The sequence below is a fragment of the Mustelus asterias genome, chromosome 27, assembly GCF_964213995.1.
Source record: "Mustelus asterias chromosome 27, sMusAst1.hap1.1, whole genome shotgun sequence".
Taxonomy (NCBI): domain Eukaryota; kingdom Metazoa; phylum Chordata; class Chondrichthyes; order Carcharhiniformes; family Triakidae; genus Mustelus; species Mustelus asterias.
The window spans coordinates 26,301,410-26,319,688 of record NC_135827.1 but is presented as its reverse complement, the minus strand read 5'-3'; the positions used below and the strand labels follow the sequence as shown (position 1 = coordinate 26,319,688).

General features: G+C 39.7%; 1 protein-coding gene across 9 annotated transcripts in view; it reads left to right on the top strand.

The window, feature by feature from the left end:
• Window positions 1–18,279, top strand: part of LOC144479878 (uncharacterized) — a 111,551-nt gene that overhangs the window by 18,186 nt on the left and 75,086 nt on the right. For 5 of the 9 annotated variants that reach the window (XM_078198915.1, XM_078198910.1, XM_078198912.1 and 2 more), the window contains 10 exons: window positions 1,124–1,175; window positions 4,219–4,378; window positions 5,954–6,041; window positions 6,140–6,196; window positions 7,325–7,451; window positions 9,201–9,283; window positions 11,297–11,391; window positions 12,060–12,122; window positions 14,269–14,323; window positions 15,880–16,045. In XM_078198915.1, the coding sequence (XP_078055041.1) occupies window positions 1,124–1,175; window positions 4,219–4,378; window positions 5,954–6,041; window positions 6,140–6,196; window positions 7,325–7,451; window positions 9,201–9,283; window positions 11,297–11,391; window positions 12,060–12,122; window positions 14,269–14,323; window positions 15,880–16,045 (946 nt within the window). Of the gene's footprint in view, window positions 1–1,123; window positions 1,176–4,218; window positions 4,379–5,953; window positions 6,042–6,139; window positions 6,197–7,324; window positions 7,452–9,200; window positions 9,284–11,296; window positions 11,392–12,059; window positions 12,123–14,268; window positions 14,324–15,879; window positions 16,046–18,279 lie in introns of those variants that run through there. The other 4 variants (XM_078198917.1, XM_078198916.1, XM_078198918.1 and 1 more) reach the window with 3 other exon arrangements.

Here is an 18,279-nt window from a genome sequence, read left to right as displayed (position 1 = left end):
ACAGGAATATAAGATGTAGCAGAAGTGAGCTTCACAGTTCCTCACCCCTGTTCCACCATTTGGTAAGATCATGGGTTGCACCTGTCTCAACTCCACTTTCTTCCCCTCCCCCATATCTGTTATTCCTTTAATGTCCAAATATCTTTTGGTCTTGGTCTTAAATATATACTGGGCGGCACGGTAGCACAGTGGTTAGCACTGCTGCTTCACAGCTCCAGGGACCTGGGTTCGATTCCCGGCTTGGGTCACTGTCTGTGTGGAGTTTGCACATTCTCCTCGTGTCTGCGTGGGTTTCCTCTGGGTGCTCCGGTTTCCTCCCACAGTCCAAAAGATGTGCGGGTTAGGTTGATTGGCCATGCTAAAATTGCCCCTTAGTGTCCTGAGATGCGTAGGTTAGAGGGATTAGCGGGTAAAATATGTAAGGATATGGGGGTAGAGCCTGGGTGGGATTGTGGTCGGTGCAGACTCGATGGGCCAAATGGCCTCTTTCTGCACTGTAGGGTTCTATGATTCAACATCTGAGCATCTGCAGTTCTCTTGATAATGAATTCCAAAGATCATAGAATCTCTGCCAATGCAGAATTAAGCCATTCAGCCCATCAAGCCTGCACTGACAACGATCCCATCGAGGCCTTATCCCCTTAACCCCATGTATTTACTCTGCTAGTCCCCCGACATGTATTCACCCTGATAGTCCCACTGACACTAAGGGGCAATTTAGCATGGCCAATCAACCTAACCCGCACATCTTTGGAGTATGGGAGGAAACTGGAGCACCCAGAGGAAACCCATGCAGACATGGGAGAATGTGCAAACTCCACACAGTCACCCGAGGCCGGAATTGAAACTTGGTCCTCGGCGCTGTGAGGCAGCAGTGCTAACCACTGTGCTACTGTGCTGCCTTGATTCTCTGCTCTTTGAATGAAGCCATTTCTCTTCATCTCAGTCCTAAATGCTGACGTCTTATCCTGAGACGATGATTCTAATTCAAGACTCCCCAGTCAGGGAAAGCAGCCTCTGCTTATTGCAAAGAAATTAGATTTCTGTCAACTGCCTCAAATTTCGGTTGTTTTTGTCATGGGATGAATGTGTTACTAATAAAGTTGTTTAATTATAATTATAGGATTTGAAATCATGGTTTCCTCCAATTGACCCACCACAGCTAAGCTATGAAGGTAAGAAAACTCAAGATGACCCATTTCTCTTTTGGGAGATGAGATTGGCTAATGTATAGTTAACCTTTTATTCAATATGGATGTGGGCGTCACTGGCTAAACCACCATTTATTGCCCATCCCTAATTGCCCTTGAAAAGGTGGTGGTGAGCTTCCTTCTTGAAGTGCTGCACTCCCTGTGGTGTAGGTACACCCATAGTGTTGTTAGTGAAAGAGTTCTAGGATTCTGATCTAGCGACACTGAAAGAATGGTGTTACATTTCCAAGTCAGAATGATGAGGGCTTGGAAGGGAACTTCCAGGTGGTGGTCTTCCCAGGTATCTGCTGCTCTTATCCTTCTAGATGGTAGTAATTGTGGGTTTGGAAGGTGTTGCCTAAAGAACCTTGGTGAGTTCCTACAGTGTTGCTTGTAGATGGCGCACACAGCTGCCACTGTTCATCAATGGTGGAGGGAGTGAATGTTTGGAGGCGTAGCAATCAAGCTGGTTGCTTTGTCTTGGGTGGTGTTGAGCTTCTTGAATGTTGTTGAAGCTGCACTCGAGGTAAGTGGAGAGTAAAAGTTATAAAGCTTATTTATTAGTGTCACAAATAAGCATACATTTAACACTGCAATGAAGTTATTGTGAAAATTCCTTAGTCGCCACACTCCAGCACCTGCTTGGGTACACTGAGGGAGAATTCAGCATGGCCAATGCACCTAACCAGCATGTCTTTACACTTCTGACTTGTGCCTGGTAGATGGTGAATAAGCTTTGGGGAGCCAGGAGGTGAGTTAGTCACTGTAAGATTCCTAGCCTTTGATTTGCTCTGGTAGCCACAGTACTTATGTGGCTAGTACAGTTCAGTTTCTGGTCAATGGTAGCCCCCAGAATGTTGGTAGTGGGGGATTCAGCAATGGTAATGCCATTGAATGTCAAGGGTGATAGATCCTCTCTTATTGGAGGTGGTCCTTCCTTGGCACTTGTGTGGTGCAAATGTTACTTGCCACTTGTCAGCCCAAGCCTGGATATTGTCCAGGTCTTGCTGCATTTGGACCTGGGCTGCTTCAGTATCTGAGGAGTTGTGAATGATGCTGAACAAATTACAGTCATCAGCGAACATCCCCATTTCTGATCTTATGATGGAAGGAAGGTCGAGAACTAGGTACAAAAGTTAAAGTAAGCTCTAATTTTAGCTGTGCTATGGTAAATTATTTAATTTAAGGATTGCAGAAGCTGGCAGATTTTATTATAGTTCTCCAGGTGGTAAAATCGCAGGTGGCTGACTCATTATGGATTGTTAAATTGAAAATAGTTAGTTCCCCAAATGAAAGAAATTTTGTAGGATGTATTATTGTGGACCACAGTTGTGTATCTCTGAAGATTATGTTAAGTAGGCATTGACTGAGACAATGGAGCAGACCACTTTGTTCAGAAAATAGTGCATGGTTTAGTGAACTAAAGCAGAAGGACAATGTTTAAACATTTTCAAAAGTAATAGGTTTGAGTTGGGTAAGAACACTCCACCTTTTTTGTTTCAACTTTTTACACAGATTTAAATGCCACAGAGACTGAATGAAAGTCTCCTATCCCCCTCTCAGTTATGAAGGCATGAAATATGTTTAAATAATCTGAATTCAGTTCCCATATGGCGTCAACCATTAGGTTGGGACCTGATTGGCAATATCACCCAATGAGACCACAAAGGTGGACATTGGCAAATCATTTTGTTGTAGCAGTTGCTCTGTTTAGGGCTGAAGTAGAGCAATTGGACTGCTTTGCTTCCATTGAATGGACGACAAAGATATTCTGTTTCCAGCTGTAACACCTCTTCCCTCGATTCTTACAAAAATAATTGCCAAAACGATGGAATAAAGATTGGATTAAATGTTGAATAATTATTACGGACTTGAAGTTGTTAAACTTGACTATTTTCTTGTACTTCGAGGAACAAATGCTGCTGGCCTTTGGCAGTTTATCCTGTTCTAAGTTTATTTTGTGTCAGATTTAGAATTTTGACATCTCAAAATTTTGAATTAGCAATTATGGAGAAAACAATTGTTACGTAACAGTGTAGTTATTCATGTGTCGTAATGGGGTCATTTAGAATAAAGTACTTAAGTTTTGTCGAAGTTCCAGGTCATAGAATTTCTGATCCATTTGTTCGTGAACTGAAATGGGACATTAACTTGGTAGCCAAAACTGGTTGTAGAGGGAGAATATTTTTAAAGTTACTGATATGTCAGTTTGATTTATGGTAGAAAGTTATTGCAACACAAGTGTAACTTTGATGTTTTGCACCGTTAACGGTTCCAAATGTTGCAAATTATTTTAGGATACCCACTGCACTGTAGCACAGATTTCACTATAATGCTGCTACAATTTTGATTAAAAAGACATTTGTAAGATGAAGATTAAGGCAGTTTTTTTTTGCTCACATATTCTACTTTTTTATAGGTTTTGGTGTAAAATTGACATTCCTTCATTGAGATACTGGGCAGGCAACCCGATGCCTAGGCTTTAAGTTGCTGCAGTGTGATATGCCAGAGCAACCTGCAAGAACTAGGCTGCTGATTTAATGAAGGATTTTCCCCTCTACTTTCCTCTCACTGAGCTGAAGAAGTTGGGATATTCTTGCCACTTCCCTGGCAAATGGGCTGAATTTGAAACTTACTTGACACAAAGTAGTGATCTTATCATTTCGTAGAACAAAATGCTGCTGCACCAACAGTTGTACCAAACACTGAAGACATGAGGAGAGAAATTTGATACCTGCTAAACGCATTGTTTCACTTTTAATCTATTAATTTTGAATGGTTCTATACATTTCTCTGCGCTGTGTCCAATTCAGCGTGAGAAATACAATGTTATTGTAGAAAAGAGGGGCATGTTTTTACAATGGACGCAAAATTCTTATAAAGGTTATAGTAATAGTGGAGATACTAACTGTTCTGATGCTAACTGCCTTATTTTTATTTTTGCTGCTTATGTTGTTGAAAGATTGTCTAGATCAGGTATCCAACTAGCATCTTTTTCCCCTAAGGTAATGCATGTTCTTGTTTCCAGTGTTGATCCCTAAGAGATGGTGTTACCTGAGGATGTCTGTATTGAAGAGGTACTGTCACATTGTGAAAGTTCAGCTCCTGGGCCCAATTCTTTTTGGCAGGCCTTACCTGGATGAACGCCACAGGAACTGGGCAGTTGAAGCAGAGCTCATCCAATATGAGTAAGTTCTGCTTTAATACGGGCAACTATAAAATATGCAACAGATAAATCAATATCATTCATCCTCAAAAGCATGGAATTCTAAACATGCGAGGCTATCATTTTGTATATGAATTTTGGTTCAAGATTTTCAATAGAAAGGTATCTTTATTTAGTATTCCTTATGTCCTTTCCAGCTTTTATGGATACATTTCCCAATGTTTAACATATTTGTTAAATTTTACTGACCTTTAACTCCAAACTGTTGAGTCTTGCCATCCTTTCTGACGAATTGCAAGATTTTCTATCTTCTACAAATTTTGATTTTACGTATCTGTTTCAGTTGCACATAGAATTGTTGGTTGTTGTTATCTCCTCTCTTTGCGTTATATTGTCAAAAAACTATATAATTGAGGTAGAAAATGCAGAATATAAAGTTATCTCTGCTAGGGATCCATGAGGTGGTTAAAATAAACTGTTCCTTGACCACGGTGCATGAACATTACATGGGCAGTCCATATTGTGGGGTTATGAGTGGGGTGTTGTTTTCTGTTGCAATCGTGCTGACTGACACCTCCAATGAGTAGCTGATGTTACTACTGGACAAATCAGATTGCAGAGAGGAACCTGGCTTGATAGATTCTAACATTTTTTTGAAAGTGGTGGAAAATTACTGAACAGATTCACAAGAGTATGCTGATGAACTTTAACAAATAATAAGATATTAAACATCATAAATGAACTATGTTGCACCCGATAAAATGGTCGGAAATATCTTAATACAAGCACAAAACAATGCTTCAAACATTCACTGTTCCTTCAACCTTATTATATTTCTACAGACAGTCAGAAAAATAAAACAATTTACCATGCCTCATACTCTAATATTCAGGATAAGTACGCACGAACTGTGATCAGACACACTACTCCAAATGATAGATGTGACCAAAACAGATTCCGTGGATTTCCTAGCAACCCAAAACTCTGTCATTCTCGCAAAGGTTTCCAATCTCCACATTTGAAGAACCTGGCATTGGATTCTCTCCAAATATTCCTCCTATTCGGACAGCTTAAAAAATAATTCTTTCCAATGTTTCAATCTCATGTTCTGAAATTCCTTCTTCTTGGATCTCCGAGTACACTCAAGCCTCCTCTTCCAAGCCACTTTAAGATTTTTGGCTTACCAAGCAGAACACCACTGCTCCATAAGTGTGCCTTTGCACTTCTGGTTTGCAACCTTCGGCTGCCCTTGCAGATCTTCTGGGTTTCTCTTGAAACTTCATTTCAAATCTGCTCCTCGTATCTCTCTCTCTCTCTTTAATGTGGAGCTTATTATTCTGCCCCTTTCAACTTTATTTAACAAGACCTGTTTATGATTGTTGTCCTTGTCCCTGTTTGGGATCTTGTTCAGGGACCTCTTTCTGCCCCTTTGTGTTTATATGTGTTCTATTCCTTAGCATTGATATTACCTATCTTGAGCATGAATTTAACCACACCAAACCTAACCAGTAGGGGGGGGGGTGTAGGAGGGATGAGGAGGGTAATTTGACCTTGTCCAATAGTGGGAAACTATTCACAAAGCATTTTTCCTTCATAGTTGTGACGAACTGCGGGACCTTGATCTCAAAGCGCTGAAGATAATTGATCTTTTGGAATCTGCACACAGGGCTCTGCTTGTTTATGCTGTAAGTGCCAACAAAATGGTTGAATGGCCTAATTTTCATGCCCCTCTTTTCATGCCCCTAAATGCTAGCTTTTCATCTAATTTCAAATCCTTTTTCAGTTGAAGCGACCACTGCTGATCCAGTTTGTCCGTGTTGTTGATGAAAACCTTGTTCAGGTAAGAACCCAGTTATTTTCCGTTTGTGCATAACTGATTCTTAAAAAGCAATAAATGACACCCAAGGTATAAATCTTTAAAATAAGTTCATGAAATGTGAAGGTTTGGACAGGGCCATCACTGTCGATCAGACCAATTCCAAAGTCCAGAAAGTATCACTGATCAAACTATCAAGTCTCATAACACCAGGTTAAAGTACAACAGGTTTATTTGGTAGCACGAGCTTTCGGAGCGCTGCTACTTCATCAGGAGCAGCTCCGAAAGCTTGTGTTACCAAATAAACCTGTTTGGACTTTAATCTGGTGTTGTGAGACTTCTTACTGTGCCTATCTAGTCCAACGCCGGCATCTCCACATCAGTCTATTCAAACAAGATCTTAGTCCTTTAAAAATATTATTTGATAAAAATAATTTTGTGTATGCTCATGGCTTTTCTTCCTCCTCTGATATTTAAATTTCCTGGATATTTATCACATAAGTTCAACTAAAGATGATGCATCACCCATGAAAATGGCGAAAAGGGAGTGTTCTGGGTGGGTCTTGGTGTATATGAAGAGTACTTTTGTTCAAAGGTTAACATAGCTAAAAATACTAAACTGTAGTATTCTTTACATACAGATCTATAACTAGGTTTAATAATATATTGAAACTATAAGGAAGGGCAGGTGACAGAAGTGTTAGAACAAAGAACAATACAGCACAGGAACAGGCCCTTCGGCCCTCCAAGCCCGCGCCGCTCCCCGGTCCAGGATTGAATCCTGAATCCAGGATCCCCGCCCAATTTTCCAGCCTATCTACATCCTAATATCCTATCCACCGAGCTGTCCCTCACAGCTACGATGCTTTGTTCATCACAACCTATTAACTCACCCCCACCCCCCCATTCCAGTATGTCGACTTACTGGGCAGAATTTTCCCGTCCCACCCGCCACGGGATTCGTAGCAGACGGGACAGGACCATGCAAAGGTCTGTTGACCTCGGGCGGGATTTTCCGGTCTTGGGCCAAGCGCAGCTGGAAAATCCCGCCCACTCTGTTTACCATGATAGCTATGAGTCTTGTGCTTTATTACGTCTTGAAGATGCAGTGTGCATTTTAATTCAGAAAATAAATTTAGATTTTATTTTCAGTGTTCCACTTTGGAAGAAGCAATACAAGTGGTAAAGCAACAAATAATTTTTCGTGATGTCTGGAAGACGTTAACTTTTGGGAATAAAATGCAGATGGCTACAGTCCTTGCTCTTACTGGTCTTCATTGTGAGTACCACCTCAGTACATGTTACTGTCTGTCAAGAATTCTGAGACTCTTTCCTACATCCAGTTGATAATTTATGCATTGTTTAAAGTGAGCCTCTATCTTTCAATCCAGAAGGATTTTACAACACTTGAAATTTTGTTGAAAAATAAATATTTCAAGTTACTAGCACTTGAAAGTTAGCAAAAACGTACTGCAGGAAAACATTGGTGCATTGGCTGTATGCTAATGCTAAACGTGTGCTTTGGAAATATACCATTTGATGGCAAATTTAACTCACTGGTATATTTGCCAATGGCTTGCAGACTTTTTTGTGTTATGCACTTAATATGTCTCCTAACAATTCTTAGGTTTTGTATTTACTTAAGACGTTGAGAGCTTAGGGTAAACTTTAGGATGTATTTAACCCATTAGACATTCTCCAATGGCACTGGACATAGGGGAGCAAGGGGGAAAGAGAGGACAGGAGTGGGGAAACCAAAAGTGATAGCGAGCAATTTGCTTCACAATGGCTGTTATCTTCCTGTGTTGTAAGCTCAAATTAGTTTAGTTTACATAAACAGACTGTTCAAATTTTGTGTGCCCAGCACTTTATTTATATGAATAGACTTGAAAGACTTTAAAATTTAAGTTCCATTGTGCCTAGTTTATAAGACAGACAGGAAAGTGATCTTGCAACCATGCCATTATGAAGTTAGCACATATACTGCTGTAGAAGTCAGCAGCATGGTTTCTGGCCTAAAAAACTAACTTTTCATATCCCTTGTGTAAAAGTCGACCCAAGTTTCTCAGGGATCAAAGCCCAAAAATCTAATAATCAAACTGGAGATGCCAATTATCTGATTTCATTGTAAATATATAGATACTAATGAAAATGAATACTAGTAACTAAATGATTAAAACATTTCTACATTTAAGATTATTTATGCAATCAGATTCTGAATGACAGTTAATATGAATTATTTAACGTCGTTTTTAATTTATTCCGTTGTCTATTTTGGGTCCAAAATCAAACATGCATGTCAGCTTCTCAAAAACATTATTCATGTAAAAATCATGGCTTTTCTGACTTTTTAAAGACCGTCTTTAAAAAATGATTAAAAATTGCCAATTTTAAATGCATATATACAGTCATTGCACCAGTTCCTGTCAGTCTTCAGATTATGTTTTGATATACCTTGTGTTGCTTGTCCCGAATTTGCTCTGTACCTCATCAACTTAATTTCATCAGTGATAGAACTTTGGCCACAAAATTGAACTTCCTTGCATCTGTTGTTTTGGTGTCAAAATGACACCCATACTCCAAGCACCTAGTTTGGTGTACCCTATACTGAACGCCATCTTGTCATGGGCACTGAAAGTATGCAGAATGGATAGATTGTGACGTCAGCATACAACACTGTTTTGACATCAGCCATGCGATTTTCTGCCTCGCCGCTCCATCTAATGCCCTCTCTTGAACACTCAAAACTAAACATGTGTTCAACAGTTGAAGGACATGACATGCCAGAAATGTTATGCAGCATGTTAAAGTTAAACAATGTATAATGCAAAGTAGAATGATCTGGGAAGGCGTGTAATAAGAACCTTTTAATTCTTTTTAACAGGATATTGAGCTGAGTCCATGAAAGAACAGATTGTTTACTTCTCTTGCTGTCACCACGATTTTCTATTAAGTTACGCTTTAGCAGTTTAGGATTAAACTTGATCCTTGTTCTGTAATTTAGCTGGATTTTCTTTCTTTGCTGTAGATTTCAGCCTCATAAAGCAATATTCTATGGATCATAATGATCTGTTTGAACAATTTGAAGATCAGTGCTTTCAGGAAGAGGAGGTAAGATATTCAACTGACCCTTTGGAAATAATATTGCCTCACTTTATAACAAAATGCTATGAATTCAGATATGTTTCAATCAAGTATGTTCAATGCTACAATTAGGAATGAAAAAATATATATTTTGGGAAGATGCACACTTTTTTCTAAATAAAATGTTCCTTGAAACACAAAAAAAACAATCAGTATAAAAGATGTGATGTTACTGTACCTTTAAGAAAGCTGTTTTTACAATCATGATTTCTGCAGCTCACAGCCTCAATTTGTTTTTCTCATTGTTGCGGCTGACTACAATGGGTCCTTTTATTGCTACTTAAGTGGTTTAAATGGGGTTGTTTGTGTTTACTCTGGGATTAGTTTTACGATCCTGCATTGTTAGGAGGGCGGTCATGTGTTTTTGGACAGGTTTTTTCCCAGTGAGTTTAAGGTTTCATTTTCAGTCCTGAGCTGCAGTTGAGTTTTAGAAGGAACAGCAAACTAAAAAGAAGTGTTTTCCCTCTCTCCCTGTTGTTTTGAAAATTCTGTTGGTTAGCTGAAAACAAGATCTTGTTTTCCTAAAGGGTGAACATCTGCTGTTGTTCGGGGCTGGACGAGAGTCTCTCTGGTGTTTTGGGAAGCTGTCTTGTCTTCAAATTGTTCTGAGTGTATCAAGACAAGAGTTTTCAATTCTCCAACCAAAGGACTCAACTTCCAGTATTAGTCTGCGCTGTGTTAAACCTGTGAAAAGTGTTTTTTCTGTATGGGTTTGGTTTGATTAGAACATTGTAGAGATCTTTAAGGGTTATACATCATCATGATTGTTTCTTGTTTGTAATTGATAAAAGTTCTTGCTAATTTTCTTACTATACATGTTAACTATATTCTTAAATAAACTGTGTTTGATAAAAGGTCCCTAGTGGGTCACTTGAATCATACCTGAAGTGAAACATCTCGTGCTTATCCTAGCCTAACTCAAGATGCAAAATTTATGACTCAGGCAGGCTCCATACAACACTTTCTGAAGTGTTGAGTTTCTGAACTGAACCATAACAAAGGTTTCCTTTGTCACTTCTATCCCACCTATGCAGACAGTATTGTTGATGTGGAGATGCCGGCGTTGGACTGGGGTAAACACAGTAAGAGTTTTAACAACACCAGGTTAAAGTCCAACAGGTTTATTTGGTAGCAAATGCCATTAGCTTTCGGAGCTCCGAAAGCTAATGGCATTTGCTACCAAATAAACCTGTTGGATTTTAACCTGGTGTTGTTAAAACTCTTACTGACAGTATTGTTGACAGTCCGTACAGTAGCAACATTGAAACTAGCATCAATAATCATTTTCAGTGTTATAATCACAGTTCTTTCACATTAACAGAGAGCATGAGCAATTCATGCTGGACTAAAAAGTTATGTATTTTATAGATGTATACTAAAGCATTCTTTGCTTGTTGAAGTGAAGGATGTTACTGGAGAATGAAGTAATTCTTCAGTTTATTTTATTTATTAATGTCACAAGTAGGCTTACATTCACACTGCAATGAAGTTACTGTGAAAATCCCCTGGTTTCCACACTCCGGCTCCTGTGCAGGCACACTGAAGGAGAATTTAGCATGGCCAATGCACCTAACCAGCACGTCTTTTGGACTGTGGGAGGAATCTGGAACACCTGGAGGAAACCCACGCAGACAGGGAGAACATGTAAATTCTGCACAGACAGTGACCCAAGCCGGAAATCGAACCCAGGTCCCTGGTGCTGTGAGGCAGCAGTGCTAACCACTGTGCCCTTGCTCTTTTAAATTTAATAGTGCAAATTTGATGCAGAGTTAGGCTTCCTCAGCTGTTTGCCCCATCACTAATCTGCTTCACCATGATTTTTTTTTCCACTTCTATGTCCAGCATCCTTATAGCCAATGTACAGAAAAATACTGCCAAACGAAGATAGAGTTTTAGAATCTCTTTTGTTTGATTTTGTATCAGGCATTGCAAATTGAGGCTTAGTGTTATTAATATCTTTAACTGTTTTTTTATGATCAGAGAGCAAAAGTATTTCACAAACATTGGGAATCAGACATGAAAAAGCAGCATTATGAAGCAGCAGTGAAGTCTTTGAATGAAGCAATAAGCGTATGGTAAGCTTTCCATGTTAAGAATCCATGCACATTCAGGTTTTTGAATGCATGAGTAAGGCTAATGGATTAGAGTGGTAATGTAGGCATTTTAGTACCTTGGCTTGAGCACAAATTAATTTCATTTTATCCAGTTGTGGGCTTCTGTGCAGCAATTCTTGCCAAAAGTGCAATTCTAAAGATGAAAAGGCCTAAGGTAATAAAGGTGTTGGTTTATTGTAGTGATTTTTTTTTTTCAAACGGTAAGCTTGAAATTTCAAAGTAGGAGTTGAGACTGTGATGAGTTATTTAAGGATGCTTTTCAAACGTTTACTGTCTGATTGCAGAGCATTAGCAGGTTTTGAGTCTCAGTTCCCAATGAAGGAAAGAAAAAGCTAGAGATGTCTAGAGCACTTTATCTTTCATATGTTTTATCCCTCTTTATTCATGTAACTTAATGTGTGATTTAAACATTTTAAAGTAATTTCTCAAGACAGCTGATATAGCCTAGATTATCAGTGAAAATATTATTGGATAGGCATTAAAAATTATGGATTATGTTTGCTTGCAAAGATTATTCCAACAAAATGTTCTATTTGTTTATGTTACCACGAATTCTGCATTGTGATTTTTGTTGCATTCTGTGAAATGTTACGGTATGGAGAAGTAATTTGTGTAAATTCTTGTTGTAGTGCATTTAATCATTTGCTGTATGAGAAGAGATCTTATTGCTATTTCCAGTTGTGTCAGTACAAGTAAGTCTGCATCTTCTCACTAAATATTGTCATTTTAGTAAAGAAAGTAATTCTAGATAATGCATTACACTTGAAAAGTTTAGTCTTGGATATCTCAATTAGATAATTGTGTTTTTATTAATGCAACTTGTGGGTCGGGTGATGTTTTTGAAGAGCTTTTCTCTTAAATCCATAAGATATGCATGTCTTGCAATATGATAAGAGTAGAGCCAGCCAGGGTATCCCTGAAACACGGCTTATATATTGTGTTCATTTTCTTTCTAATGAGGTTTGAAGCCAGGTCAACACCAGTCCCCTAAAACATCAGGAACTCTTGGTTATTCTTGTTTTAAAATGTTCTGGTATCTGGCTGATAGGCGGCATGTGGTTAACACTGTGGCACAATGGTTAGCACTGCTGCCTCTCCACGCCAGGGACCTGGATTCGAATCCGGGCTTGGGTGACTGTGTGCAGTTTGCACATTCTTCCTGTTACTGCGTGAGTTTTCTCAGAGTGCTCTGATTTCCTCTCTCAGCCCAAAGGTTAGGTGGATTGGCCATGCTAAATTGCCCCTTAGTCATAGATAGAATCATAGAAACCCTACAGCACAGAAAGAGGCCATTCGGCCCATCGAGTCTGCACCGACCACAATCCCAGCCAGGCCCTACCCCCATATCCCTACATATTTACCCACTAATCCCTCTAACTTACACATCTCAGGACACTAAGGGCAATTTTAGCATGGCCAATCAACCTAACCCGCACATCTTTGGACTGTGGGAGGAAACCGGAGCACCCGGAGGAAACCCACGCAGACACGAGGAGAACGTGCAAACTCCACACAGACAGTGACCCAAGCCAGGAATCGAACCCAGGTCCCTGGAGCTGTGAAGCAGCAGTGCTAACCACTGTGCTACCGTGCCGCCCGAAGTGTCCGAAAATGTGTAGGTTAGGTGGATTAGCCATGGTAAATGCCTGGGGTTACAGAATTAAGGTGGGGCAGGCGGGCCTGGATAAAGTGTTCTTATGGAGGGGAGGTTATGCAAATTCAATGGGCCGAATGTCCTCCTCCTGCACTGTAGGGATTCTATGGTTCTATGGTTCGATTGCAGTGAATTATTTTGCAATGACAATATCCAGCGAGCAGACGTTATTGAATCTAACTTTTTAAATCAAAAAACTCACCCTCTTTTCATAGATTTCAGCAAATATGAAGATATAAAGCCCGGTTCAGAAACAGTTCAGATATTGTGATAAGAGTGTTGAATACTAAGCATAACCCTCAGAGGAATCACTACTGCAGTTCTCCTCTTCCTCCAGGAAGTGGATATCTTCTGTTTTTTTTATGATGGATTATGCTCAAGTAAAATTCCTAATTTTATTGAATGAAAAAAATGTAATGGCCACACTCCAAATCATCGGGCTAAGCACTTCACTCTGAATACTTATTCATGAAGACTCCATGTCTTCCTTCCAACTAAATACTGAATAGTAGCTGTGACAAAGTTCAAGCAACATTGTGAAATGTTTAAATTTTTTGCATATGGTTATCATATGAAATGTTTCATGTTACTGCCCATTGCTCTGTCAAATCGTTACATGCCATTTGCAGAAGTTTTGCCTTTGAAAATATAGAATTATGTTAAATGCTATGACTTGTAACAGGCCTTGCCGCCTTCCTGTGTGTCAGGTTTTAAGAAGTGCACCTGTAAAATTTTTGCATTTGCGCATTTAAAACAATGACCGGACTTTCTTTTTCCGTCATCTCTTTTGAGATTCCTGGTCCAATTGCTCACTTAGACAGAAAATGCTGGAAAATCACAGTAGGTCAGCTTTGACAAAGGGTTATCTGGACTCAAAACGTCAGCTCTTTTTTTCTCTCTTTACAGATGCTGCCAGACCTGCTGAGATTTTCCAGCATTTTCTCTTTTGGTTTCAGGTTCCAGCATCTGCAGTAATTTCCTTTTATCCTTTTTTTCCTCACATGGAGAAATCATTAAATATTCTTTCTTGAAAGTAGAATTTTAAAATTAATTTTGATAGCAAAAACCCAATTTGTTTCAATGCATGAATCTTAGTCTCTTCATTTGAAATACAGTGCAAACATTATTATTATAAGATTTTATTTGTACACTACATTTTGTTCACATTGTGCCACTTTTGACAGAAAAGCATGGAGTGATGCCAAAAGGTGTATTGTCCTGCGGCCTCATTCCATAGAGGTAAGTTTGCCATAAACATTTTGTTGGTAATTAGATTTCATTAAGGGTTTCTATTGATAACAGCATAAGCACAAAAGTTCAGTGGTATCTGAACCCCATATAATTATTGCTTAGAAGTCACATCTTATATCTTGCATATAGTATGAGTTGGCGAAGGCACTTTTTTTCCTTTGGTGACACTGTTGTGGCAAATCTTTGGATCCCTTTTGTAGTAATGATGTCCTTGCTGAAGCTTACTAATGCACTTGAACTTTAAACTTCTTAAGTTGAAGTTTTTATTCATTGCCAGGAAATAAACTATATTGGGCTGTAACATCTGAGCTCAAGGGTGCCATTTTTGGGGGTAGCCCAATATTGTGCTGGAGAACCTCCCATGGAATGTGTGCACAGCAATTGCCTGGGAAGTGCAAACTTCCTGTGGGCAATTGCTCTACCCTGGGAACCATTCTAAAATGCAATTTAAGCTGCAAACCTTGGATGTTTCGACTGTCTTTCATCAACAGTTACCCAGGAACAGTTGGAAAAATTTAAACCATTCATAGCTTCAAGGTAAACTTTGTACAATACTACACAGACGCCCCATGTTACTCCACTCACACCCCCGAGCCCCCAGGGGCCTCTGTCCACCCCAACTGCTCACGCCTCAGTCATAAAAAAAAAGGCATGTCTTGTTTACCTACAACTCAATAGTTACGATAAACAAGTTAGAGGGAATAAAAGCACTTTTAACTTTGAAGATCTTGACCAGGGCCCACATAAGGCCCCTCCCCGTTCCACCCCCAAATCCCACCTACTTACCTTAAAGACTTCTCCCTGGCCTGTTATTTTCATTGGGACCTTTAAACTCATTTTACGGCAGCCAATGCTGTAAAAAGAAAAGTGGGAGTGTTCTCCTTTGGCTTGCTGCTTTTGGACTTTGACAATGGAGCCAGGATGTGCTGTGCTGCCTGAATCTCACCCAGCCTGAGTCAGGCACTTAGGAGATTAAGTGCAGCTAAGTGAATAGAGTGGCAATCTGATGCTGATTGCCACTCCTAGGAAGTATTGTATTTGTATTTCGGTACATTTAGTACTCTGTTCAGTCTCTTCAATATTTGTAAATTGCAGAGCTGCTAGTATGTTTGTTGGCAGGACCTCTATTAATGGGCTTAATATCATTCATAGATACTTTTTTTCCATCTGACACTGTTGCCCCATTCCTCCCACGGTCCGAAAGACGTGCTGGTTAGGTGCATTGGCCATGCTAAAATCCCCCTCAATGTACCCGAACAGGCGCCGGAGTGTGGTGACTTGGGGGTTTTCACAGTAACTTCATTGCAGTGTTAAAGTAAGCCAATTTGTGACACTAATGAATAAACTTCAAATTAAAATTTTTAAATTCTCAGGTTCTGAAGTCTGTGTAATAAGTTGGGACAAAGTTCTGTACCTATATTAACTATGTGTGACCAGAGTATTCATGTAGGACATATTAGTAACTTGCTTATTGCCAGTTCTCATGCATTTGTGTATTGACTATTTATACTGTATACTGAGTATTGTTTTTCTCTCCCTCTTAGGGTCATTATCTATTTGCAGGAGCGCTCTGTGGTAAAGGCTGGTATAGTCGTGCTTTGAAGGCTAATTCTTTGGCGATTCAAGTATGTCAGTGGAAAGGGTTGAATGTGATGGGTTTAACAGAACAGCGAGAACTGCTCCAAACTGAACAAATACTTTCATTAGAAGGTTGGTGCAGACATGTTTTTACTTGCTGAATTTACAATTCCAAAGAATTGATATTCCTTCATTTATTGATAACATGAATATCTGGACAATTTAACAAACATTAACACCATTATCCCTAATCTTGTTTTTAAGTTGCTAATGTACTGTTACAGTGCTTTATCTTGTTGCAAGAAATTGAAGTGGTTAAAACAATCCTGGTGTCAGTATTTTGGCATCTTTCTATCGTATGATTTTGATAATGAAATACATTTGGTGAGTGGAAAATCCTCAGGAAGGGACTTTAAGATTACAAATTTCCAATTTCTGTGATTTGAAAATATTTTGTAACAAGTACTATTGTATAAAATTAACAGAAACTAGTGATATTACTTCATGTTCAGTGTTCACTGGATATTACATCATTGCAACTTTGCTATTTAAAGGTCTAAATGTATGAAGATTAGTGCATTTGATGCACAGCAATGGTAGTGTGAGCCCAGCTCTGGAAGCTGATTTTTATGCTGTTATGAACCCAGTGGAGACAAATAACCTGAAAAAAAAGGAATCCCCAGATTACCCCAATGAAAGGAACTGAAGGACAAGATTTCACTTTTAAAACTTTTACTGAAAAAAATCAAATGCTAAATCAACATATATTAAGCATGCATTAACAGACAAATGCTATGTCAATAAAAACAATGGATTTCACTTTAAACAGTTGATGCAACCAACTGCCCCAAAACCAGAAAATCCCACCCGAGGTCTATGGACCTTTGCGTAGTCTGCCCCCTGCCTGCTACTTTTCCCTTGGTGGGCAGGACAGGAAAATTCCCCCCCAAAGTCTTTCAAATCCTGCCTTCGGCAAATAAGATCTCTCACTTTTCCCACTCACTGGATTTGGCCTTTGAATTGCTATCTCTGGCAGTTTTATTTCATCTGAAACCCCCTGGTACAATCCAGTCCACTTCCACAAATCCTTTCTCCCTCTGGTCTCTCACTCCTCTGGTGGCCTGACTTTCCAGAGTTCCTTTTCAACCGACCAAACAACAGCATCCCGCTTCACAGTCTGCTCTCATTTAGCACAAGCACTCAACCTTTTAGTGTGTTTTGGGTTTTAGCTTTCATTCCCTTTCAGCTAGCTTGCACATAGTCTCACCAAGAGCTGCAGGGGTTCTGTGTGTTCTTCTTACAGCAAAACAGAAAACCTGATCTCTTTTGTAAATAGCCCTGCTTGCTTCTCCTGAGCACTGGAAGTTCTGTGTGAGTTCTTCTGCAGATAGCTTCTATTTGCCTTTCTTGATTACCCATATCTTCTCTCCATAGTGATGTCAAGTCACTAAGTTACTTTGTAGAAATGACCTCACAGCCAGAAAATTTAATGGCAAATTACTTTCCCAGAACTAACATAGTATAGTTTCACTTAGGGTTAAGGGGATATCTCAAAAATGCAAGTTTTGTGCAAATTGCAGAGTTAATCACATTGTGCTTTCTTAAGTTGCAATGTTGTTCTCTGGTGTCCATGATGTGGAGTTGCAGGCGTTGGACTTGGGTAGGCACAGTAAGTAGTCTCACAACACCATGTTAAAGTCCAACAGATTTATTTGATAGCACGAGCTTTCGGAGCGCTGCCCCTTCATCAGGTGAGTCACTCACCTTAGAATCTTAGAAAGATTCTGATGAAGGGGCAGCGCTCCGAAAGCTGGTGCTACCAAATAAACCTGTTGGACTTTAACCTGGTGTTGTGAGACTACTTACTGTTCTCTGGTGTAAAAGATTATAAGAAGTTTAACAACACCAGGTTAAAGTCCAACAGGTTTATTTGGTAGCAAAAGCCACACAAGCTTTCGGAGCTCCAAGCCCCTTCTTCAGGTGAGTGTGAATTCTGTTCACAAACAGGGCATATAAAGAGACAGACTCAATTTACATGCATAATGGTTGGAATGCGAATACTTACAGCTAATCAAGTCTTTAAGATACAGATAACGTGAGTGGAGAGAGCATCAAGACAGGCTAAAAAGATGTGTATTGTCTCCAGACAAGACAGCCAGTGAAACTCTGCAGGTCCAGGCAAGCTGTGGGGGTTACAAATAGTGTGACATGAACCCAATATCCTGGTTGAGGCCATCCTCGTGTGTGCGGAACTTGGCTATCAGTTTCTGCTCAGCGACTCTGCGCCGTCGTGTGTCGTGAAGGCCGCCTTGGAGAACTTTTACCCGAATATCAGAGGCCGAATGCCCGTGATCGCTGAAGTGCTC